This window comes from Mustelus asterias, chromosome 10 (genome assembly GCF_964213995.1).
Source record: "Mustelus asterias chromosome 10, sMusAst1.hap1.1, whole genome shotgun sequence".
Taxonomy (NCBI): domain Eukaryota; kingdom Metazoa; phylum Chordata; class Chondrichthyes; order Carcharhiniformes; family Triakidae; genus Mustelus; species Mustelus asterias.
The window spans coordinates 31,860,087-31,887,765 of record NC_135810.1 but is presented as its reverse complement, the minus strand read 5'-3'; the positions used below and the strand labels follow the sequence as shown (position 1 = coordinate 31,887,765).

At 41.3% G+C, this 27,679-nt stretch overlaps 1 protein-coding gene across 2 annotated transcripts in view; it reads right to left on the bottom strand.

The window, feature by feature from the left end:
- The window catches only part of gpc6a (glypican 6a), a 1,457,751-nt gene that overhangs the window by 1,159,939 nt on the left and 270,133 nt on the right, over nt 1–27,679 (bottom strand). For both annotated transcript variants that reach the window (XR_013498862.1, XM_078221645.1), the window contains exon 2: nt 11,610–11,768. Coding sequence is in view for 1 of the 2 variants with exons in the window: in XM_078221645.1 (XP_078077771.1) it covers nt 11,610–11,768 (159 nt within the window). In the remaining variant the exon portion in view is untranslated. The remainder of the gene's footprint in view (nt 1–11,609; nt 11,769–27,679) is intronic.

Genomic DNA, 27,679 nt, shown 5'->3' with positions numbered 1-27,679 from the left:
AAGGCCTTCTCATGACCGCTTCTCGCTCTCCTAATTTCCTTCTTAAGCTCCTTCCTACATCCCGTATACTCCTCTAAATCCTTAACACCTCCTAGCTCTCTGAACCTTCTGTACGCCTCTCTTTTCTTATTCACCAGGTTCATCACAACCTTCGTGCACCACGGTTCCCGTACCCTACCAACACCCCCCTGTCTCATCGGAACGTTGTCATGCAGAGCTCCAGACAAACATTCCTTGAAAAACCTCCACTTTCCTTCGGTACTTTTCCCCAAGAATGCCTCCTTCCAATTTACCCGTCTAATTTCCTCCCTGATGACACTGTATTTCCCTTTACTCCAGAGAAACACTTTCCTAGCCTGCCTGATCCTATCTCTTTCCAATGCTATCGTGAAGGAGATAGAATTATGATCGCTATCCCCAAGATGCTCACCCACTGAGAGATCCTCCACCTGTCCAGGTTCATTAGCCAGCACCAGATCAAGTACAGCCTCTCCTCTAGTAGGCTTATCCACATACTGTGTCAGGAAACTCTCCTGGACACACCTAACAAACTCCTCTCCATCCAAACCCCTAGCCCTAGGGATATTCCAATCTATGTTTGGGAAATTAAAATCTCCCATCACGACAACTCTGTTATTCCTACATCTCTCCAGGATCTGTTTCCCCATCTGCTCCTCAACATCTCTGTTACTATTGGGCGGCCTATAGAAAACACCCAGCAACGTTACCGACCCCTTCCTGTTCCTCACCTCCACCCACAGAGACTCCGTAGTCAATCCCTCCACGGCGTCCACCTTCTCTACAGCCGTGACACTATCCCTGATCAACAGTGCCACTCCCCCCCCTCTCTTGCCTCCCTCCCTGTCCTTCCTGAAACATCTAAAACCCGGCACCTGAAGCACCCAGTCCTGTCCCTGAGACATCCAAGTCTCCGTAATGGCCACCACATCACAATTCGAAGCAGCAATCCACGCTCTAAGCTCATCCACTTTATTCACTACACTCCTGGCATTAAAATAGACACATCTCAGACCTTCAGCCTGAGCACTTCCCTTCTCCATCACTCGTCTAACCTCCCTCTTACCCTGTTTACATTCCTTATCTATTTGCGAGCTAACCTCCTCGCTCTCAGTCCCCTCATTTCGATTCCCTCCCCCCAACCTTTCTAGTTTAAAGTCTCTCCAGTAGCCTTAGCCAACCTTCCCGCCAGGATATTGGTCCCCCTGGGATTCAAGTGCCACCCGTCTTTTTTAAACAGGTCACACCTGCCCCTAAAGGAGGTCCCAATGATCCAAGTACCCAAATCCTTGTCCCTTGCTCCAGTCCCTCAGCCACGCATTCATTCTCCACCGATTCCTGTTCTCACTCTCCCGCGGCACAGGCAGCAATCCCGAGATTACTACCTTTGCATTCCTCTTTCTCAGCTGTCTACCTAACTCCCTATATTCTCTTTTCATGACCCCTTCCCTCTTCCTACCTATGTCAGCAGTACCTATATGCATCACGACCTTCGGCTCCTCTCCCTCCCCCTTCAGGATTTCTGGGACTCGACCAGAGACATCCCGGACCCCTGCACCAGGGAGGCAAACCACCATCCGAGAGTCCCGTCTGTGTCCGCAAAAACGCCTATCTGACCCCCTCACCGTAGAGTCCCCAATTAGCACTACCCTCCTTTCCTTACCCTTTTGCACTACTGGGCCAGGCTCAGCTCCAGAGACACTGCCACCGCTGCTTCCCCCAGGTGGGCTGTCCACCCCATTAGTACTCAGACAGGAGTACTTATTATTAAGGGGCACATCCACCGGGGTGCTCACCATCAACTGAGCTTTCTCCTTCCTCACTGTTACCCAGTTACCCTCCTCCCGTGGTCCCGGTGTGACCACCTGCCGATAGCTCCTGTCAATGACCTCCTCACTATCCCTAACCCGGCGAAGGTCCTCGAGCTGCAATTCCAGTTCCCTAACATGTTCCCTTAGGAACCGCAGCTCAACACACCCAGCACAGATATGGTCGTCCGGGAGGCTAGGAGCCTCCAGGACCTCCCACATCCTACATTGGGAACAACATACTGGCCTCACACTCATAATTGCCCCTTTAAACACACAGGGAAAAAAAAGTGAATGAAAATTTTAAACTTACCTTTCCTCCTCCTGTTTTCTCCAAAGCCCTGCTCTCACTGGGTCTTTTTTTTAGGTTAGAGGAGGAGGGAGGGTGGGATACTCTACAAGTGTAGAGTATCGGGATTCCTCTGTTCCAATTTATTGGGGAAAAAAAATCTCTCTCTCCCAGACCTCCCTGCGCGACCACTTCTGGGTTTAGATATTTTTAAAGAAAAAACCCGCGAAAAAGTAAGTTAAAAATAAAAATAACAGCGCTTACCCGCAGCACTCCTCTCGCGAATCTCTCCCTCTCTGCTGCACTTCCAAGACGCAATGAGGCCGATTCACTGAGGTGAGTAACTTTTTTTAGTCCATTAGTTTATCTATCCAGGCAACTCCACACATCTTCAACTGAACAACCAACACTCACTCGTCCTGATCTTATTGCCATTGCACACTCATCCCTCACACTCATCCTCCACAATATTTACCATTTTATTCTCTCCACACAATGTATTTCTCATACTCATAACTTTCTGCTTTCTCTCAACAGAGTGCAGAATTCCAAGAAAAGGCAGAGAATCAAGAGCCGGCCCTGAAATCACAGCCATGCAGTGGCTTTGGAGATCAGCTTGTTCCCCATATCTTTTATTCTCCTCATAGCCGGTTGGTTAAGGAAGAATCCAAAGCCTGATTTTACTTGGGAAACTTTTACTTAGAGGAATCTGCCAGCTGCAGATCCCAAACAGGAACAGCCTGAGAGCACAAGAGAGAGTGCTATCTGTCTAAACCCCTACACTATCTCCCTACCTAGAAGGTTTCTATCTCCTGACTCAACTCTTCTCTCAGCAAGTGTCTCTTTATAGGTACTTGAGTAACTATCGAATCAATGCTCTCCACCTGAATGTACTTAACTTCAATTGATACAATTAACATAGTAAGTAAATAGTAAATGTTTCCCCTACATTAACCAATTCATTTTTGAAATTTATAATTGAATGTGCTTCCATCACACTTTCAAGTAGTGCATTCCAGATCACAATAATATGTAAATTCTTTTATCTCTCATGTTGACTCTAGTTCTTTTGCCAATTATCTTCAGCCTGTACCCTCTGGTGACTGAACCTTCTCCTATGGGACTTAGCTTTTCTTTTTTTAATCTATATAAACCCTTCATCATTTTAAATGCCCTCTATCAAATTTCCCCTTACCATTCCATGCTCTTAGGAGAATGATTTCTGTTTCTCTAACCTTCTCACATAACTGAAGCTCTTCACCCTTTGTACCATTCTACTAAATCTCTTCTGCATCCTCGCTAAAACTTTTACATTCCTCCTAAATGTGAGAAGTCTCACAACACCAGGTTAAAGTCGAACAGGTTTATTTGGTATCTGCTCCTTCATCAGGTGAGTGGAGAGTTGGGCATATATGGACAAAGGCACAATTGCAAGATATGGTTGGAATGCGAGTCTTAACAGGTAATCAAGTCTCTACAGGTACAGATAATATGAGTGGAGAGAGGGATAAGCACAGGTTAAAGAGGTGTGAATTGTCTCAAGCCAGGAAAGTTAGTAGGATTTTGCAAGCCCTGCCCTAGTGATCAGCTCCTAAATCTCCGAGCTAAAACTGATAGTCAAGTTGCGCACGCACGAGGACAGCCTCAACCGGGATCTTGGGTTCATGTCGCACTACGTGTAACCCCCCACCAGTTGGTCTGGGCTTGCAAAATCATACTAACTGTCCTGGCATGAGACAATTCACACCTCTTTAACCTGTGAGTATCCCTCTCTCCACTCACATTATCTATACCTGTAGAGACTTATAAACCTGTTGGGCTTTAACTTGGTGTTGTGAGGCTTCTTACTGTGCCCACCCCAGTCCAACGCCGGCATCTCCACGTCCCAAGTGTAATGCATAGAATTGGACACAATTCTATGGGGAAGGTGGGAACATGCTATTGAGTTGAATGATCAGCCAAAATCATAATGAATGGTGGAGTAGGCTCGAAGGGCCAAATGACCTCCTCCTGCTCCTATTTTCTATGTTACTATGATATTCCAGTTGTAGCCTAACCAGGTTGGTTTCAGATGATCATTATACTACATCATATACGAGATGGGCCATGCTGATTAACATGGTTCTCATTAATCTGGTGCTAGACAACACCCTCCCTTTTCCAGGCTTTATGTGGGCGAGTTACAGCTGCAAGCCTTGACCATGCACTGGCACTCAAACTGATGTTTTGGGAGAAAGGTTAGTAATAGGTAAAGTGGAGCAATTTCCAGGCACACGAGGCCTAAACTTTCTTTGTGGGATTGTTGTTGGAATTTAAAAGCCACACCTTGAATGGCCTCTTCTAAGAACGTAAAAAAATAGAAGCAGGAGGAGACAATATGATTCCTCAAGACTCTCCACCATACAGTACAATCCTGACTAATTGTTGGCTCAAGTCCACCTTCCTGGCCATTCCACAAATCCCTTAATTCCTTGAAACCAAAAATCTATCTATCCCAGTCTTAAACATATTGAAGGATGGAACATCCCTCACTGTCTGGGGTAGAAGATTCCAAGGAATTCTAAACCTTTGAGTGAAGAAATTTCTTCTCATCTCAGTTCTCAATGATTGATCCCTTATCCTGAGACTATGTCCCTCATAGTCTCAATTCTCCAATCAGGGAAAACAGTCTTTTAGTCTCTGCCCCTTCAAATCCCATCAGAACCTAATTAGGCCTTTACTGTAAAGCCACAATGTTAGTTTATCCTTTGTTATATATTGAAACTAAAGTTGCATACAGCACACCAGGTACAGTCTCACCAAAGTCCTAAAAATCTGTAACAAGACATTTTTGTTCTTGTACTTCAATCACCTTGTTTTAAAGGTCAATAGGTCATTTGCCATCCTAATTGCTTGCTGTACCTTCATACTAACCGTGTATTATTTGTACAAGCACACCCAAATTCTACTGAGCATCAACATTTACAACTTGCACATTTCTAAAAAAATTCTACCTTTCTATTCTTACTACCAAAATGAATAACCTCACACTCCTCCATATTATACTCCAGCTGCCACCCCCTTTCCCATTCATTAACCTGTCTATATCTCTTTGTAGCCTCTTTGTGTCCGCCTCAGAGCTTATATTCCCACCTAGTTTTGTATAAGCAGCAAATTTAGATACATTAAGTCCTTTCTCTTTGTCTAAGGAATTAAATAGATGCAACTAGCTAAAGCCCCAGTGCTTTTTCACACAAAGGGTGATGAGTATCTGGAACAAGCTGCCAGAGGTAGTAGTAGAGGTGGGTACCATTTTGTCTTTTAAAAAGCGTTTAGACAGTTACACGGGTAAGATGGGTATAGAGGGATATGGTCCAAACGCGGGCAATTGGGATTAGTTTAGAGGTTAAATAAAGGGGGGGCATGGACAAGTTGGGCCGAAGGGCCTATTTCCATGCTGTAAACTTCTATGACTATGATCATTACAGCCTGTCAACTTGAAAATGCCCATTTATCCCTACTCTTTGCTTCAAGTCCGTTAACCAACCCTCTGCCCATGCCATATTACTGCCAACTCCAGAAGCCCTTATAGAACATAGAACAGTACAGCACAGAACAGGCCCTTCGGCCCACGATGTTGTGCCGAGCTTTATCTGAAACCAAGATCAAGCTATCCCACTCCCTATCATCCTGGTGTGCTCCATGTGCCTATCCAATAACCGCTTAAATGTTCCTAAAGTGTCTGACTCCACTATCACTGCAGGCAGTCCATTCCACACCCCAACCACTCTCTGCGTAAAGAACCTACCTCTGATATCCTTCCTATATCTCCCACCATGAACCCTATAGTTATGCCCCCTTGTAATAGCTCCATCCACCCGAGGAAATAGTCTTTGTGTATTAACCTTTTGGCACCTTACAGAATGCTTTTTGGCAATCCAAGTACAGTATATTACATCTATGAGTTCCCCTTCAACTACCCCAATAGTTAGATCCTCAAAAAACTCCATTAAATTTCCAAACACTATTTGCCATTTGTGAAACCATACTTTGCCTGATCATATTATAATTTTCTAAGTACATCATTAAATTTTACTTATAAAAATAGATTCCAGCATTTTCCTGACAACTGATGTTAGGCCACTTGCCCTGGAGTTCCCTGTTTACTCTTTCCCTCCTTACCTGAATTGTGGTGCGATATTTGCTAACTCCAATTCGCTGAAATTGTTGTAGAATCGAGGGAAGTTGGAAAACCATAACCAATGTTCGCACATTCACTGAAGTACCTCAATTAAAATCCAAGCATGTAGGCCATCAGATCCTGGGAATCTGTTGAATTTTCATCCCTTAAGTTTTTCTAATATTTTGTCTCTGCTGATATTAATTACCTTAATGTCCCAATACTTATTAGCCCCTTGGTTACCGTCTATTTCTAGAATATAAATTTGTCTCATCTACTGTGAACACAGTCAAAAAATATTTTTTCAATGTCTTTGCAATTTCCTCATTGACAGAATAATTTCTCCTTCATTTGTGTTTAATGCACCAATATTTACTTTAACTTCTCTCCTCTTTCTCATGTACTTACAAAACCTTTAAATCTGTTTTTATATTCCTGACCAGCTCACTCTCATATTCTATCTTTTTCCTTTTTTAGCCACTTTTTGATGACCCTTGGCTGGTTTTTGAAGCAATCCCAATCCTCAGGTTTACTATTATTCTTTACAAGATGATATATCTTTTTTCTTTTCATCTAATACTATTTGCGTCTGATCCTGTGTTGATTGGAGTTCACCAGGCAGGAAACTGCAGTTGTTTCTGTTCTCAAGGCAAAAGAGTATGTCCTGGTGGACCCAATGTCATCAGACCATAATTTGCAATTCTAAGGGAGGAATGCACCAGTTTCAGGTGGATTCCTTTCCTGTTTGCTCCAAGGGATGGATTAAGATTAAAGACAACTAGGTGAGTCATGCTTCATTCTCACTGGTCAGAAATGATAAAAAAAATTAACTTACATGACTCCACCTGTGCCACCTGATCTTTTGCCCTAACTTCAAGTGAGCTGGCAGACCAATTGGAGGAAACTCGAATGGGCCTCTTGAGACCAAGAAATGTGGCTCTCTCACTAGCTTGCAAGGGAACGTGGATTGGTGTACAACCAGTAAACACAATGCAAAATAATGCCTTTGAAAGCAAATCCACACACAAAGCCAGCATTTAGATTCTACCCTCTGCTGCCAAATACAAAGAGGTGTAAACTTTGGCTCAAATTCCAACTTTTCATTCATCAAGTGTCACTGATGTGACTAGCATGCAATGCTACTGAAGTAACATGCAGCTTTGTAAATAAGCTGTGATTATAGGACTACATTTATATTTATAGAGTGATGTATATTAGTCTGTTTTAATACTGAAGTGAAATGCCATTGGAGTCAGGATTGGATACCCTGCGATTTCTGAGTGCTATACAAACTGGGGATTGGATATATCCCAATACAAGGGATGACCATAAAAAGATAAAACAGTTTAAGCATCGTTTTGCTTCATATGGCAGTTTCTGAGGGATCGCTGACCTGTTCTAGATTTTCTCAGTTGCAAGCTGAGGCTTAGTGGTAGCAAGCCCACCTCTGATTCAGAGGTTATGGGTTCAGGTCCCACTGCAGAACTTGGGTGCAAAAATCAAAACTAACACTCCAGTGCAGCACTGCACTGACAGACATATTGGCTTTCAGATAAGACGTTAAACCAAGGTCCTTCTGCCTTCTCAGGTGAACATCAGTGTTTTGAACAAGAGTAAGGGAGTTATCCCCAGTTTCCTGGCCAATATTACCCCCTCAAATCAACATCATATAAATATATGTGTGATAAATGCAAGTACATTAATGTCCTTCAACATAATTCCAAAGACAAAAGTTAAATTTCAGGAGGATGAAAGACAAAATTAAATTTTTGTCTTTCAGAACTACCAGATATCTCACAGCATTTTATAGCCAATGAAGTATTAATGCATTTAAACTGGAAGTAAATAGCATTGTTTTAATGTAGGAATGGCAATCTGAGTGCATTAAACTCCCACAAACAGCAATTGTACAGCCCTCAGAACTCTGCAATAAATTGAACAATTAGACTGTTATTTTCTCTTCTATCATAACCTATTTTTATATCCCATACATTTTTTGTCTCAATGCAAAACCCCTCCCCCATGACACACAGGGCCATCTGTCTCTTGTTCTTAAATTTGTTACATCTATGTCTTTCCCAGCTACAGTATCATATCCAACACATTTTCCCTCTTTTAGTTCTGACAAAAGAGTGAAATGGACTCAAAGTGTTAACACCATTTTTTCTCCCTGCAGATGCTGCTAGACCTGCTGAGCTTTTCCAGCATTTTCTCCTTTTGTTTCAGATTCCAGGATCTGCAGTATTTTGCTCATTTCACAAAAATAGGTGATCTGGTACACATTGCTGTTAATGGAGCTTGATGACCATCCTTCCATTGCAACAGTGCAATTTAAACGCAAGTTTGACTGCACTTTCAAAGTACTTCATTGACTGTAAAATAGTTTTGAGATATCTGGGAGTTATGAAAGGCACAAATTTAATTTGTTGTCTCTGAAATGATATGGAAGGACACTGATTATTTGCATTTATTGTACATCTGGAATTTCTCTCTCAATTCTCACAACAAAGACATTTACACTTCAAACGTTAATGCTTCCACTTAAACAAAGGAAAGGTGCATTTGGGGCAAATGTGCTAATTAGTACACTCACATTCCAATACATGAATTTTAGGGTGTTTGTGTTCAAACTTCCATTAAAATCACATTTTTGCTTCCCCTGTTAAACCTGAGAAAGTTTGAAATATATCAAAGCCACTAACCATCATTAGAATGAAACACTGGCAGTCAACCTACACTTGTGGTCAGGGAACACCCACTTCATTTTCTGGGAGTTTTTATTCCTAACACAACCTCTTGATTTGTCTTACAGAGCTGCATGTTACCACAAGCATTTGTAGACCATTTGATGACAATGTTTTATTCCTAAGAGGCTTGTAATGCTCAAGCAACATCTGATGGGCAACAGTAATGGAGAACACCATCTTAGCTATTTACAGCTATATGGCGGCTTGATTTTCATGTCTTAAATCCTGAGGCATTTGCTGAAACAGATACCCCTGTCTCAATAGGTTCAATGCATTAATGATGAAAAAACATGGACGTAGTTCAAGAAGCATCCTTCAAAGTATTACGAAAGGAAATATCGTTGCATATGACATTTTATCATTTTCACAAGTGCTTTCAGCTGAAGGGTGTAGAGGCACTGATTTTTTTTTATGGGGTTAGAATTATGACCGTTCTTATATGCAATGGCGAACTAAACACCCACTACAATATGTTCAATGACATAGCTTTTGTCTCTGTCGATCAGTCAAAGTTGTTTGGCCTCCTGAATTATATGATTTTATATAGAGTATGTTTTGTGATTAGCCATAAATAAATAGTATCTCTATAAGGAACAACTCATTGTTAAGTGATGAGCTGAACCATTACGTATGAGCACAAAGTGATTTACTTTCCATATTATGATTCCATTTCAAACACTAAATTGGTCTTCAATGAAAAATTGAATTTAATTTTCCAGCTTTCATAGTCAATCTTGAAATGGCGGTGCTTACCACTGACCTTGAATAAAACTTCCCACAGAAATCCAATAACCTCTGTGGCACTTATTCCCACTTTCCCTACATCTGCATGAATGTAATACTTTGTCAAATGGATCGCCTCATAAATTTTAATTAATCAGTCAGACGTGACTTTCCCTTTACAAACCCATATCACCTGTCCTTCATTAATCCGTGTCTTTCTAAATGATGATTTATACTGTCTCTCAGAATTTTTTCTAATAATTTGCCCACCTCTGAATTAAGACTAACTGGCCAGTAATTACAGATCAAGTGTAGAAACTGTTCTCGGCCTTTTGGCAAAGATCAGGCACCAGGTCAAGCCCAAGATGGAGTGCAATGCTTTATCTTGTCAGCTTGAATCTGGTTTGCCTCCCTCATGGGGACCATGAATTAGATTCAATTTGATTTTGGTTTTTGGAGTAAGCAAAGAGATGGATTTGGGTCTACCTGGTCTACTCTGCACATTGGCTTTGTAACTTTAAGAATGGAGTAAAACATGTTTAAAAATGATTTGGGCTATCTGTTCATCCCTTTTTAAACAATGGCACAGCGTTCACAGTCCTCCAGATCTCTGGTATTGCCTATAGCTAGATAGGATTAGAGAATGATGGTCAGGGCCTCCACTGGGATACATTTCATCTGGGCCTGGTACCCTCTTCATTTACAGAAATAGTCAACCTTTTTTCAGCTTTGTCCCAGCTGCCTGGTAACTTCTCAAACTTTACATTTAATCATCTCAACATTAAAAAGATCTGAATGACCTAAAACCTCTGTACCAAATTAAAATCCTACTGGTATTTGGATACGGGTGAGAAATCTTCAGTGCATAATGTGAAATAGTTATAAGTACCCTTGTGCAGTTCTCTACCTGGCTGTAGACTGACATGCAGCTAGAGTATAACTTGTGTTCTGTATTGTAAAGCAATGCATTTCTGTGAGATTAGTCACATGATGTGCTGTGACATCACCAGAGGAATTTGCAGGTTTTTATTTCTCTTCCATGTTAGACTTCAATCAGGCGATACCTTGAAAGTAAAACTGCATTGGTTTGTTTAAGCAACCCACAGTGGGGCATCTCAGAAATTCTTTTTTCTTGTTGCCAAATCAGTCAGAAACAATTACACATACACAACACTTCAGTCAACCACAAAGGTCATAATTTGACTTTAATGGCAATAAAAATCAGGAAGTTAAGACAATGTCAAGATCTATCACAACATGGCTGTCAGTGAATTACAAATATTAATACAACTTACCGGAGAGACCTTGCTTCTTCTTTAGAATCATAGAATCCCTCCCATGCAGAAGGAAGCCACTTGACCCATCGAGTCTGCATCGACTCTCCAACAAAGAATCATACCCAGAGCCTATTCCCGTAACCCCACATATTTATCTTGCCAATCCCCCCAACCTACACATTTTGGAGTAAATGACATTTTCTCACCCTTCAATTGGATTAATTTCTCATAATTCACTGACAACTATTAATGTCCTTGGCAATGTACACATTCTGCTACAAAGTAACATATTTTTCTTCACTAGAAAATGATGTCTTTGTGAGATAAATTGTTCTAAACACCGAGCCTATCTCAAGGTAAATGTGAATGGGAAAAAGAATCCTTAAAGAGAGTGTTATGCTCGATACAACCTTGTAGTCTGAAATCACATAACACTGGATAACAAAGAAATACAGCAGCCTCAATTAATGTGTTTCTAGATTCCTTTCAATACATACTTCAAACACCAAGAATCTCAGAAGTGTACACCTGACTTCAAACACTGAAGGCCATGGAATGACAAAACTTCAAAATTACCAATGTACTCACCATCAAACTTCTTATGTCTGGAAACAAATGTTGTGCGTAGAAAGTGACTTGTTTCTTCCACCATGTTTTCAAACTCCAATTTGCTTTGTTGGCTCAGCTTGTCTTCCATTTCGGAGGTGCAGCATGTATAACCTTGTGTACATATTCGCAGATGCTCCCCTGCAAACAAAATTGAAAGCAAAATTAGCGATTGAGCATAAAGAATTCTGGGCTTCTGATGAGAATTTATATGATCATATCAAGTGAGCCTTGCAATGAAATAGTTGGTTCCGCAGGTCATCTGGATGTTACCACAGTTCTAGTGGACGTGTTCCATGTTGTAGCTATCTCCCCAAGTCTTGTTGAATTTGTTTTTTTTTAAAAAAAGAACATTGACAGGTCTCAATTGTTTCGATTTTCACTAGGGTTTAGACTTTGCGGTTAAAGTGATTTTTACTCCAGGCGAAATTTAAACAATAATGGACACATAATGCACAATGTCTTTCCAAATTGAAACCAGGCATGGTGATTGAAATAAGAAAGTAAATGTCAGTTCCATTTTGTCATTCAGTCTTTTCTCAATTTGTTAAAAGGTGAAGAAGCATGTTATTTACAGACCAGTCCTCCTAAGTGGATCACACTGCTTTAGAGGATGCAACTGAAAACTTGTACCACTGCAATCCAAAAGTATGGTTTTAATTGCTCAGTAACCTCATTAACACCAAATGGGCAAACAATTTAAGTTTTAAATTTGCTGATTGCCAAATGTATTTAAATTCAAATATCTTTCTCTTTTACTGACATACGTGAGATACTAGGGCTGCAATTGAAAACAGTAACATGATCCAATGCTGGTTTTAGAAATGGTCACACTGGATGGTCATTTATCCACAAATTCAAACCTAAAATTGGATTTCATCTTCAGTTTTGGTGAAATACGTACCTAAATGAATCTGCCTCCATACTACATTGTTGATGTGATTATTCTAAACACCAAGCAATTTAGGAGCAGAAGTGATAGCCTGAATCTTCCCATCAGTGGCAGTGCCAATGCCTGTGAAGACTTTCTTGACATGATCACCCTGCCCATATTTTCTTTGACTGCCAGCGAGAATGGAGAACTTGGTGCTTAGCCAAATCGCCATTCACCGCAGCAGGATCAGAGAATCCCAGCTGTGGCCAAGGTTGGAGAATCCTGCTTAATACCTTTGGATGAGTTCTGGGAGAATTAAATGTCCACTTCAGGGGCAGAGTAAAGAATAACTGTGGGAGTAGAAGGGGTGGAAATTTTAGGTCATTTTAAAAGTTAAATGGGGAAAACATCTCTGTAGTTTAGAGTATAAATTCACGACTAAATAGCGTTTTGACAATGTTGCATTTGGTTGTTGTTGTTATGGTGAAAGACTTCAAATTTGAAATCTTGGTCTAAATTCAATGTGCACCTGCTGGCATTTTCTCAGTGGCGGGGGGGGGGGGGGGGGGGGGGGGGGGTGCAATGCAAGATCAGGCAGGTGCCCACTCCAACACTTCTGCACCCATCACCAAGCTCACTTCCATAATATGCGGGTAGCTGGGCGCCCAAACCAGCAGCCCCCCGCCAAATTTTAAAAAAATAATCAAGGGGCTACTGAGCTTGATTGAGCCCGATAATGTGCTACCCATGCAGTAATATGGTTGGCAATGGCAGCACGATGGAAGTGGATGGGCCAATTTTAAAAAAACCTTTTCAAAGTTTTCAAAGAGCAGGAAGAAAGGGGGATGCCATTTTTTTTCCTACCCTCCAACTCTCTAAAGCCTTGCACTTCCTCCCACCACCTCCAAAAAATATCTATATACAAGTTATCACTGTCTCCGGGAATCTTAATACAAGATCAAAAAAATAGATTCTGCATTTATAAAAGTGCTTTTCTTCACCTCAGCCAATGAAGTATTACTTGAAGTGAAGTCATTGTAGTAATGTCGGAAACTGTGACAGCTAATTTGTGCATTGTAAGGTTCCAAAACAAAGAGTGACATGAAAAAGAATCTCTTCCTAAGTGATGCTGGATGATTTTTAAATCCTTCTGTGGCCTCACCCCTCCCATCTCTGTAATCTTCTCTAGCCCCAACCTCCAAGATATCTGCGCTCCTCTAATTCTGTCAATTGTGCATCCCCTATTTTAATTGCTCCACCATTGGTGGCTGTGCCTTTAGTTGTCTGGGCATGGAGGTCTGCAATATCCTCCAAACACTTCTCCCCCTCACTAAAGTGATCTCTTTATCAAAGCTTTACACTTTCTTACCAAATATCTCCTTTTGTAGCTCATGTCAAATTTTGTTTTATAATGTTCCTGTGAAGAACCTTGGGGCAATTATTACATTAAAGGTGCTCTATCAATATACAAAATGTATATTGATAGAGCACCTTTTAGAAACACCTAGGAGAGCAGAAGAGGACTTAATTTTAGATCTCAGCTGAAACGGTCATTGCTGACAGTGCAGTGTTCCCCAATACTGGACTGAGATACCTAGATCATGCCCTCAAGTCTCCGGAGTGCAATTTTAACCACAACCTTTAGACTTGGCTGACAATACATGGAAGTGAACAATACAAGACTGAAAGCAGCAATCTCTCCATTTCTATCCTTTTTTAAATGATAAACGAAAGAAAAAGCCAGTATTCTAAAGTATTCATCCTTTTGGTCTTCAGCTAACCCAATATTCAAATGAGCTAACAAACACGACATCGACAACTGAGAAATCTGAAAAGCATCTGTTGCTTGAGCAACACTTTAACATCGTTTGCTGGTGGCACAGTTTTGGTACTCCAAACAGGGGTGCCATAGAACCCAGATAGAAAAAAAAGCAATGAAAATTAAGGGTTACTTCACTTCACTGTCAGTATATTTCTAGTGACTGATTCTGTAATCACTGTAATTAGTGAGAGGTACTTGCATGACTTCACTATTGTTTTCTCATTGAATCCTCATGAAAACATTTTGCTCGTCCACAAAACCTAAAGGCCCAGATACTGAATTCCCTGGAGGGTCACGTATCCCAGAGAAACCCTGTAAGATTCTGCTGGGGGACCTCTCGGAAGTCTTCAGACATGAACTGCACATGAAATGCTTGTGGAATTCTTTTGGGCAATTATTCCCCAAAACTCCATTTGAAAGTCAGAGACTTCAGATGGTTCTGACTTTCTGAGCAGCAAAGTTACTCAGCAAAGGTTAGAAGGATGGCACAGTGGTTAGCACTGCTGTATCACAGCGCCAGGGATCCAGATTCAATTCTGGTTCAGGTTACTGTCTGTGTGGAGTTTGTATGTTCTCCCTGTGTCTGCATGGGTTTCCTCCGGGTTCTCCAGTTTCTTACCACACTCCAAAGATGTGCAGGTTAGGTTTATTGACCAAGATAAATTGCCCCTTCGTGGTTGGGTAAATATGTGGGGTTATGGGGATAGGGTCTGGGTGGGATTGCTGACGGTGCAGATTTGATGGGCTGAATGGCCTCCTTCTGCACTGTAGGGATTCTATGATTAAAACCACTTTTAACTCCTGGGTAACTATCGTACTGATCCTCTGATTACGCCCTCCAACCTCCATTCCTCTGACTACCCTCCTGACCACTTGGCAACCCCCCCCCCACCCCCAACTATTCCCCCTGTTTCTCCAGAAGGAACTCTTCAAATGCAGACAATAAACAGATAACAAAACTGACTCCAAATTATGAATTCAGAGAAAGGGTTTAATAAAGAAACTTCATAACTCCAAACTTGGGACCTTGCCTTGGGCCAATCCAAGCTCCCCACAATTCCCAACAAGTTCTTATTTATAGAGTCATAGAGGTTTATAGCATGGAAACAGGCCCTTCGGCCCAACTTGTCCATGCTGCCCTTATATATTTTTTTAACCCCTAAGCTAATCCCAATTGCCTGCATTTGGCCCATATCCCTCTATACCCATCGTACCCATGTAACTACCCAAATGCTTTTTAAAAGATAAAATTGTACCCGCCTCTACTACTACCTCTGGCAGCTTGTTCCAGACACTCACCACCCTCTGTGAAAAAATTGCCCCTCTGGACACTTTTGTATCTCTCCCCTCTCACCTTAAACCTATGCCCTCTAGTTTTAGACTCCCCTACCTTTGGGAATAGATATTGACTATCTACCTTGTCTATGCCCCTCACTATTTTATAGACCTCCATAAGGTCACCCCTCAGCCTCCTATGCTCCAAAGAAAAAAGTCCCAGTCTATCCAGCCTCTCCTTATAAATCAAACCATCAAGTCCCGGTAGCATCCTAGTAAATCTTTTCTGCACTCTTTCTACTTTAGTAATATCCTTTCTATAATAGGGTGACCAGAATTGCACACAGTATTCCAAGTGTGGCTTTACCAATGTCTTGTACAACTTCAACAAGACGTCCCAACTCCTGTATCCAATGTTCTGACCAATGAAACCAAGCATGCCGAATGCCTTCTTCACCACTCTGTCCATCTGTGACTCCACTTTCAAGGAGCTATGAACACGTACCCCTAGATCTCTTTGTTCTCTAACTCTCCCCAATGCCCTACCATTAACTGAGTAAGTCCTGCCCTGGTTCAATCTACCAAAATGCATTACCTCGCATTTGTCTAAATTAAACTCCATCTGCCATTCGTCAGCCCACTAGCCCAATTGATCAAGATCCCGCTGCAATTGGAGATAACCTTCCTCACTGTCCACCAATCTTCATGTCATCTGCAAACTTACTAACCATGCCCCCTATATTCTCATCCAAATCATTAATATAAATGACAAATAACAGTGGGCCCAGCACTGATCCCTGAGGCACACCGCTGGTCACAGGCCTCCAGTTTGAAAAACAACTCTCTACAGCCACCCTCTGGCTTCTGTCAAGAAGCCAATTTTGTACCCATTTAGATACCTCACCCTGGATCCCGTGAGATTTAACTTTATGCAACAACCTACCATGCGGTACCTTGTCAAAGGCCTTGCTAAAGTCCATGTATACAACATCAATTGCACTGCCCTCATCTACCTTCTTGGTTACCCCTTCAAAAAACATAATCAAATTTGTCAGACATGATTTTCCACTCACAAAGCCATGCTGACTGTCCCTAATCAGTCCTTGCATCTCTAAATGCCTGTAGATCCTGTCTCTCAAAATACCTTCCAACAATTTACTCACCACAGATGTGAAGTTAACTGGCCTGTAGTTCCCAGGCTTTTCCCTGCAGCCCTTTTTAAACAAAGGCACAACATTTGCCACTCTCCAATCTTCAGGCACCTCACCCGTGACTATCGATGATTCAAATATCTCGGCTCGGGGACCTGCAATTTCCTCCCTAGCCTCCCACAATGTCCTGGGATATACCTCATCAGGTCCCGCAGATTAATCTACTTTGATGTGCTTTAAGACTTCCAGCACCTCCTTCTCTGTAACATGTACACTCCTCAAGACATCAATATTTAATTCCCAAGTTCCCTAACATCCATGCTTTTCTCAACAGTAAATACTGATGAGAAATATTCATTTCGGATCTCACCCATCTCTTGTGGATCTGCACATAGATGACCTTGTTGATCCTTAGGAGGCCTTACTCTCTCCCTTGTTACTCTTTTGCCCTTTATGTATTTGTAGAAGCTCTTTGGATTCTCCTTTGCCTTATCTGCCAAAACAATTTTGTGACCCCTTTTTGCCCTCCTGATTTCTCTCTTAACTCTACTCCTACATCCCCAATACTCTTCAAGAGATTCACTTGATCCCAGCTGCCTATGCACGTCATGTGCCTCTTTCTTCTTCTTGACCAGGGCCTCAATATCCTGAGTCATCCAGGGTTCTTCTGCCAGTCTTGCCCTTCACTTTAAGAGGAATGTGTTTACCCTGAACCCTGGTTAACACACTTTTGAAAGCATGCCACTTACCAGACATCCCTTTGTCTTCCCACAGACTCCCCCAATTAACTTTTGAAAGTTCCTGCCTGATACCATCAAAATTGACCTTGCCCCAATTTAGAATATTAACTTTTGGGACAGACCTATCATTCTCCATAGCTATCTTAAAACTAATAGAATTACGGTCACTGGCCCCAAAGTAATCCCTCACTAACACTTCTGTCACCTGCCCTTCCTTATTTCCCAAGAGGAGGTCAAGTTTTGCCCCCTCTCTAGTCGGGCCATCCACATACTGAATGAGAAATTCCTCCTGAATACACTCAAATTTCTCTCCATCCAACCCTCGAATACTATGGCTGTCCCAGTCAATGTTGGGAAAATTAAAATCTCCGACTATTACCACCTTATTTTTCTTGGAGCTATCTGTAATCTTCTTACATATTTGCTCCTCAATTTCCCGCTGACTATTTGGGGGCCTATAGTACAACCCTATCGAAGTGATTTCCCCCTTCTTATTTCTCAGTTCTACCCATATAGACTCAGTGGCCGAACCCTCGGATATATCCCCTCTCAGTACGGCCGTGATGCTTTCCCTAATCAAAAGTGCAACTCCCCCTCCTCTCTTACCTCCTGTTCTATCTTTCCTATAGCATCTGTACCCTGGAACATTGAGCTGCCAGTCCTGTCCCTCCCTTAGCCATGTTTCAGTAATTGCTATAATATTCCAGTCCCACATACCCATCAATGCCCTGAGTTCATCTGCCTTGCCCGTCAGGCCTCTTGCATTGAAATAAATGCAGTTTAATCTGGACTTCCTTTGCTCTCTGTCTTGCTTCTGTCTGATCTGTCTGGTACTAGGATTACTGACACTGCCTTTACTATTTAATGTGCTCTCTTTAACTTCTGTGTTGTCCTCAAACTTCTCTTCTGTCTCCGTACTGCTTTGGATCCCACCCCCCTGCCAAACTAGTTTAAACCCTCCCGAGTGGCTCTAGCAAATCTCCCCGCCAGGATGTTAGTCCCCCTCCAGTTCAAATGTAACCCATCCCTCTTGAACAGATCAGCCCTTCCCCAGAAAAGATCCCAATGATCCAAAAATCTAAATCCCTGCCCCCTGCACCAGCTGCAGTCGGCTGACCATCCCATCATTCTGTAATTGTTTCCATGGTTTACTGGGTCAGCTAACCCTTACAGCTTGTTAACATTGGTCACATTACATCCGATACAAATTTGTCACTGATTACATTCCAACAGAGTCCCTTTAATTTTTTTTCAAAATAATTTAAGACAACTGTCCTCTGCTACCAATGTTTCTTCAAAAGGAACTCTTCAAATGCAGACAATAAACATATAACAAAACTAACTCCAACTTACAAATTCAAAGAAAGATTTTAATAAAGAAACTTCATAACTCCAAACTTCAGGTCTTGCTCTGGGCCAATCCAAGCTCCCCACAATTCCGAACAGGTTCTTATTCATAGTGAGTCAGCTGACCATCACATCACTCTGTAATTGGTTCCATGGTTTACTGGGTCAGCTGACTCTTATAGCTTGTTACCATTGGTCACATTACATCCGATACAAAGTTGTCATCAATTACATTCTAACACTCCCAATCACCAAATTACCCTCCCTAACCCCCAACCACCGACTAACCGCTGAAACCCCTGACACCTGCCCTGACCACCCAACTTATCCCTGACTTGATCACTCCAATACTCTCCAGTATCCTACCAATTTATCTTACACAATTACCTTCTCTCCTCGTTTCTCAAAGAGGCGGAGACATTTAAATTCAGCCATTTACAGCAACAAGTGTCGCTTCACTTCCCCCAATAATTCTGGACTACACTGAGGGACTCAGGAGCAGCTGTGCTGCATATTTGTCAGCAGGCCTGGGTCAGAGGTCCCTGCATGAAAAGTGTAGCTCCAGTCTAAGGCAAGTGAAAAGGAGCAGGGTGGCAATGCGACAGTGATTACCACTCCACAAAAGATTCAGCTAATCCAGTTTACTCCTGGTTAATTACTTTGTATTATCTCCCCTCGTCTCATATAACATGCCCTGGGGAGAAAGTGGCCAGGTGGCCATTACCAATGTCTATCCATAATACAGCAAAGATTTACAATCCTTTCAGTTTCACTGGCAGCAGCCTTCGAAAGATACTGCCATCTAATTAAACATGAAACAGAAGCAGAACCTAAGACTGAAAGCAAAATACTTCTACTTTAGACAGCTGTATCAGTAAATGTATAATGCTATTCTTAATTGTGATTGGAACTGAAGCTCTGTTCAGATACAAAAATTCAATAACTGTAAAAGGAGATAAGCCAATATGTTTGGTGCTGTTTAAAACTGCCCTAACTATTTTTCAAATGATAGTATTCTGATCTGCCTTCCTGCTATCCAGCAGTTGTAACCAATGGCGCATTCATTTCTCTTCGAGATATTTGTTGAATTGGATCTTGAAGATGCAGGTTACTTGCTCTAGAACCTCACTTGGTAAGTTGGTTGAACAAACAATCCTCTTGTCAATGAGGTAATGCTATTTTACCTCGCAATGTTCTCATTTCAGTTCATACAGCTTTTATTACATTCCTGTACTTGTCCTCCTGTTCTCCTACCCCATATCAAATTCTCTACATCACCCAGCCTCATTAATTGGATATCTCCAATTATAGTCTGAGTTGAATTCCCTCCTTTATGATTAAACCACTCTGTCCTCATATGGTGTATTCTCTACTTTCCTAATCATTGAAGCAGCTTTTCACTGCATACCTTCCAACTCAGCTGCATTGTACCTGTAGTGAAGGTGCCAGAATTGCATATAAATCATTCAGGCCTGTCTTCACAATCCACTATTTTTCCTTCAACTTCTGGTTTTGTATATAAATACATATACATCACTACCCTATCAATTATCTTCTTTAGTCCTGTTCCATGTAAGCAGGTGATCTTTACCACTTGGAAGGACAAGGGCAGAAGACACAAGTGAACACCATCACCTGAAGATTCCCCTTTAATAGATCTTCTACCTATGATCAGCAATCAGTCACCCTTACATCAGGGAGATAACATACCTAGATATTCTGATAGTTAGGCCATCTTCCTTTCTAAATACCCAACAATCAAATATCCCAAATTAATTACTGTTCTCCTCATTTCCGGGAGCCCCTGTCTTCACTTGCTACTGAAATATCCTGGGTGCTTTGAGATTTTGTGGCCACCGGCTCAGCTTGCTGCTTACTTGACACACCTACTGGTATAAACCTTCCATTCTCTGTCAACATCAAATTTATTCACTATTTCATGTTTCCTAATCATTTAATGACAGGTATTTAGTGACCAAATACCGAGTCGTGATATATATCTAGGGGTGGTGAAGAAATGAATTCAATGAAACCATTAAATTAGATAAAGCATTAAAGCTAGTGCTCTACATTTTCCAGTAGAATGTTGCGCTGACTCAATGTTTGTACAACAATATTAAACTGTTTTTAATTCAACAAAGAGAAGGCATAACCACGCAGGGCACAAAGGCCCTCTGGAAGTGGTGCATGGGCAACCTTTGGCAATGTCTCTTGCCCTGTGCTGTCTGTGTTTAAAAAGAGATATTAAAAAGATCTGTTTGACTCCCTCCGGTTTATTCACTTTCTTCTATGAAACCATTTAGATTTTTATCTGCGCCTTACTGACAGGATAGGTGTGCTGGTAAGGTAGCTCAAGGTAATTAGTCTCATGCATTGTGTACATATATTGCTGAATAGATACCTGAATTTCAACAAAAATGACTTTTGCTGCAATATTCCCTTTTTTTGCACTATTTTCTCTTTTGCTTCCATGGGTCTCCCTGAGCTATGCATCATTTTTAGCTGAAAGGACAAATGGGCAAATTGCCTACCTGGGGAACTTCTCTTAATTCTCTGGGGAATGGAACCTATCATGTGCTTGGCATTTCCCCACAATAGCACAGCTAAGACCAGAGACTCGGCATGTGGAGAATGATGTGCCCCACCTCTCAAGTGGCACAATAGTTTGCACAGATATCCCATCCACTTTACATTTCTCAAGGAAAATAATATTTTGACGCAGAATTTTTTTTCTGTGTATGCCAGAAGGAAAATGAAGCAGCCAATCACCATATCATGTTCGTAAACTGTCAGTTATAGATAAAGCATCAAGAAAACAGTTTTAACTTGGAGGCACAAATAGAATTGAATAATAGTCAACAAAGGGCACCTTTACAATGCAAAATTCACGGACCAGAAGTGGGGTGGGAAGGTTCAGGACAATAAGGGAGGTGTATCTGAAATATTCTCAGTGGGAGTTAAACAAGCAAATTGTTCTTTATCCAACTCATTTTGAAAATAACCCTATGAGGAAGGGAAAAAAATGCCTTTTCTCATTTATGAAATATATGAAATAACCTTCTAGCTAAAAATATTATGAGCAAATAAATGCATTTATGGATTGAATGCAAATAGAAGAGTGCTGCAGAACTCATAAATATAAATCAAGGTTATAGATTTTCTCAGTTAAGAAAGGCGAGATAACGTACATCAGTGGTTTGGCTAGAATGTATGTCAGGGTCACAGCAAGGATTCTGTAAGCTGTGATGAAAACACCTTGAATATAAGGCTATCTAACTCATTTAGGAGGAGTATTCTTGACAAAATTTTATGCAAAGGCCTCTGTATGTTTTCAACATTAAATTGCTGTGACAGTTGCATTGTACTCACAGCGGTATAAGCCACCAATGAATACACTTCCGACCTTCAAATATTCAAATGAAACAATTTGCAAAATGTACCAGATTTCATAACTTTGCAGTACACCTCTGATAAATGATTTACAGGGGGAATTATGGCCTGGTGTCCTCAAGCTGCACACTTTAGAAATGCTTGGTATAGGCAAGAGGATGCAATCGACATCTAATGTCATATTGGGATGTAATAAATAATGGTACAGGTATAGGAATTCCTAATTTGAAATGTTCCATATTGCACAGCTTTGTAATCAGTGGGAAAATGGATTATAGTACAATTAGTGAGGAAAACAAGGGAGTCTTGAATTTAACTCATCCAATAAGTAGTAATCTCATGGAGGAAAGATATAATGAACATGCCTGATCTCTAGATAGGGTGGCCTTATTGAGCAATAGACCATCCCCTATCTCTTGTGTCAATATTGTGCCTTTAAGAAATGTAATTTAGTAATGTTTTTGTGTGCTTGTTTTTTTTAAAACAGTCTGTTCTAACTGGTGCCGCTGGGTCTGTAACCGGCAGCCCTGTATTGTTACAGCAGCAATGTTTGTTTTAATCTGGACTAATGCCTTCTGTTATTTTAGCGTTCCCCTGGGGTTTTGCAGAATAGGACTTGATTAGGTTGATAGACAGATGTGACATGTGACTGGGTGGAGCTAGGCTTACACAGGGAAATCAAATTTAGATGTTGCTTGGAATTGTTAGAGTGCAGTGCCTCTCTTTCTCTCTCTGGAGTTGGAGATGGAATCTGCTCGGAAATAAGTCTCTTTCTCTAAAATTCTGTTGTTTGCAGGTGGATCTTTCTCTGGAGGTGTTTGTATGAGAGTCTGACAACAGGTGGCTGTCTGGATCTCTGTCCAGAGGTATTAAAAGGCTGGAAATCCAGCATCCACATGAGCATATTTGTTTTTGCTGCTAATTGGTTCTGAAGAAGGGATTTATGTCTATGGGGTACTGTTTAAATTGGAACAATAGAGAGGGATAGCCGTTAAGAATTCTACTTAGTCATGTTTAAGTATTTTAATTGGTTTAAATTATACTTATTCTTTTTGTTATATTCCATCTTAGATAAAGCTTGTTTTGATAAAAGCTTCCTAGTGGGTCAATTGAATCATACCTGGAGCAAAACACCTTATGCTCATCCCAATGCTAATATCAAAAGGAAATGTTAGGGTCTAGGCTAACTTCATAAAATACCTTGGCATTTATGATCTGGTCCCTAACGCTCTACAAAGGGAGAGAAAATAAGAAAGGGCCAGAGTAATATTTAAGAGCATCACAAATATAATAGCTGCACACAATGTCATAATCATCTTTTCCATTATTGAAATAAAATAGATCTGTAAATCTTATTCTTTTCAAATATCCCTCCCTGCTCCTTGACCAGAAATGTTGAGTTGTTGGTTAGGTATTGGTTAACTGGTACCAGTCACCCTCTGCCATGTAGCAGGAGTATCCAGATGCCAGGAAAAAATATGGCAGTGAACAATGTTGGTGATTTAACTATTGAGGGCATTGTGGCCACACACACAAATCTCGGATTTTTTTTGGTACCTTTCATACTTTATTTCTGATCAAAAAAGCCAATTCAATTTAAGTCCAATCATGGTTCCCATATGAGGGACAAACCCTCAAGCTGACAGAATAAGATATTCTTATCTTGGGCTCCATCAAATAAAATCCAAGCTGACAGGATGGGGCACTGCACCCTCTCCCGGGCTTGATCTAACGCTTCATTTTAGCCAAAAGGCTGAGTTGACTTTGAAAAACTGCATCAGGTAAAGCCTCGGTTTAACCTCATTGGTTATTGAACCCAATATGGAGCTAGATCAGAGACCGAAGACCCTTTTAAAAGAATGGGTATATGACTAGTTACTAGCCTTTTAACAATATTTCTCAGCTACACTAGCACAAAGTAGGGTTTGAACCTAGGAATTGGCTACCTATGGCTCAGCTTGAATTCTGGACAAACACTCAAGTTAAATGCCTAGACGGGATACAAGCCCAGAACTTAGAGGTAATGTGTAGATGTACTTTTGATGTGGAGATGCCGGCATTGAACTGGGGTGAACACAGTAAGAAGTCTCACAACACCAGGTTAAAGTCCAACAGGTTTATTTGGTAGCAAATACCATAAGCTTTCGGAGCGCTGCTCCTTTGTCAGATGGAGTGGAAATGTGAAGGCCTTCACGACACACGACAGCGCAGAGTCGCTGAGCAGAAACTGATAGCCAAGTTCCGCACACATGAGGGCGGCCTAAACCGGGATGTTGGATTTATGTCGCATTATCAGTAACCCCCACAGCTTGCCTCCTGGGCTTGCAGAATCTCACTAGCTGTTCTGTCTGGGGACAATACACATCTCTTTAACCTGTGTTTAATGCTCCTTCCCCCCACATTGTCTGTAACTTTAAGGCCTGGCTGGCTTTAGGGATTCGCATTCTAATCAGTATTCTGTAACTTGATTTTGTGTCTCTGTGCACTGTTTGAGAGCACATTTCCACTCCATCTGACGAAGGAGCAGCACTCCGAAAGCTTATGGTATTTGCTCCCAAATAAACCTGTTGGACTTTAACCTGGTGTTGTGAGACTTCTTAGGTGTACTTACACAGAGCATCTCCCCTAATCTCTGGTGAAGCTTTAAGGCTTTTAAAACCAATGACTCATAAATTAACTCTATTAAAAACTTGTTCAAAAACAAAAAGCAGAAGAAATGCCGGTTATTGAGAGAGGATCAATGTCACTGTAACCATAAATGAAAATCTTTCTTTAGGCAGCCATAAGTAAGAATCTGCTCTTCCTAATAATGTCTCAACACTTAATGCCCTTGAAAAGGTTTCTTCATAAAAGCAGTCTCCAAACTCGAGCATTATTATTCCATAAAGTACATGAAAGTGGGTACATCTTTACAAGAACACCAGATTATACAACATTTATAGCACACTCCTCACATAACAAAAGCAAGGCAAAGCACTTTATAAAAGAAGTGGGCACAAAAGGAGGAAATTTAGAAAGAAAGAATAGCTTTTTAGGAGGCTTTTGGATTTAGAGGGAGGAATAGAATCACTAAATAGCTGGGGTGGCACAGTGGCTGGCACTGCCACCTCACAGCTCCAGGGACCTGGGTTCAACTCCCATCTTGGGTGACTGTGTGGAGTTTGCACATTCTCCCAGTGTCTGTGTGGGATTCTTTCAGGTGCTCCGGTTTCCTCCCACAGACCAAAGATGTGCAGGTTAGGTGCATTGGCTATGCTAAATTGCCTCTTAGTGTCCCGGGATGCGTAGGTTAGAGGGATTAGTGGGGTAAATATGTGGGGTTACGGGGATAAGACCTAGGTGGAATTGTTGTCGGTGCAGACTCGATGGGCCGAATGGCCTTCTTTTGCACTGTAGGGATCCTATGATTCTATTCTAAGAGTGGTGTACTGACTGAAGGGTCAGCTTAGGCTGGGTGGTCACATGTACCTCGGGATGACATGGACACAGGAAGTGATGTATCAGTAGTGGGGAGTTCTCCTCCAGCATGTGAGAGATGCTAAGGTAGTTGAATAAACCCTTCTGCTGGTTAGTCCCTTGTTGTGAGTCCATGCAACCCAGTCACCTCTACAGTCAGCCACTGATATTGCAGCAGGAGATCTATAGTAACCTGTTGCCAGCAGTGGGGAGGGATTTATGGTATCACAAGATTTGTCTGACACGGTGGACTAAAGCTGGGAAAGGATATGAAAATGTGAGCCTCCTCGTGACATTTCTTTTATTCCTTTACTTAACCAATTAGTACTCTGACCTTGAACTTCAAAATCTTTTAAGATTTAATCTCTCCTGCCTGCCACTCTATTACTGTCTTCCCTTTTGTTCTTCTTCCCATTTTCCCTTGCTCAAATACTATTACATTTCCAACTTTTCACAGTTCTGATGAAAGGTCACAGACCTGAAACATTAATCAGGATTTTTGTGGAGCATGGAGGCTCCATAAGGGTGGAAAGACCACAGATGCAGACATACCCCTCTCCCCTTATTTCCAATGGATCCCACTTTCACCAGTAGGGGAAATGGGATGGGATTGAGGTGCATAAACTCAAGCACAAGCTCAGTAGAGCCATTTGACCTTATTGCTGATTTCAAACAGACCCCATTTTCTCTTTAGCAAGGATCTCAACCTACAGTAAGGGAATTACAAACCTTTAGTTTTAAAATCTCTTGAAGGGTGAATAAGAATAAGAAGGGTGTAGAACTTTCTCGTTATGGGGTTATTTAATGCTCCAGCCTTTCAAAAGCTTGTTTCAGTCAGTGGAGAGGTTAAAAGACTCAAGCTGTCAAGTTATTTGAATCCCCTGCCCTTTCAAAATATATATAAAAATAGCCTTCCTGAATCAGTAAAAGGTAAAAATGAAACTCAAGTTATGAAGCTACTTAGATGCTCAGGCCTTTAAAAATGTTTAAAGAATAGGCTGACTGTGTCAATGAGAGTTAAAAACATCTGGTCTATCAGTTACAATAGCTGTTTGTTGACACTGCCCTAAAGTCTTAATAATGATTGACAGTTTTCCAGAACCTATCATTACCTCAGTAGGTGATCCTAAGTTCACAGTCTAATTGACAGCTCAAAGAGGGTATTAGAAAATTTGATGTAGTATTGTGAATGCAAGTCAGTTTTTATAAGGGATTAAGTACATAAAAGATTTTCAATGCTTTGAATTGACTTTTGTGAATGGGAGTGTTTTTAATGTAGTAAAGGCTGTAATAGAGATAAAAACCATAATTTTATTTCATCCCATCATGGTTTCTAGGTCTGCCCAGGGTGGATACTGGGCAAGTTGGCACAGAGGATGTAAGGGCAAAGGATGGCGGGTGAGCTAGTATTAATTTGGCATGGGAGCTATAAGGGGCCTTGGGGTTGGGTGGGGGTATGAGCTGGCATTAAATTGGCGTGGGAACATGGCTTGGGTATGTAGAGTGGGTGGGGAAGGGAGGGGATTTGAGGGGTGAAAGCCAGAGGTCCTAATATTTAACAAAATAACTGGGAGTCCCATAGAAGCATGGTGGACCTTCTAAACAGCCCATTCCAACATTTGGTAGCCCCTGTGGCCACAATCCTGACTCTATCCTGCATCTGCTCCCTGTGAAGATTCACCATTCAGGGGAGTTTCTCCTGAGGTGGATTCAGTGAGGTGGGAAATGTCCTGATTTGAGTATAAATCGGAGCCATTTAGTCTGGTTTTATTTCTGTGTGGCCAAATCATACCATTCAAAATAATCTGAACAATTAATGAATGGGTCAAGGAATAAAAGAATAAATTTTAAAGTAGTTAAAAGTAAATTAATGCATATTGGATCAGGAAATAGAAACTTGTACATCAGCCAGGGTTGGGAAGATTAAACTGATTGCAAGAGTATCTAGTTAAATTGAAACCATTAACCAGACTGATTGGTATCTTTAAGACATCTCA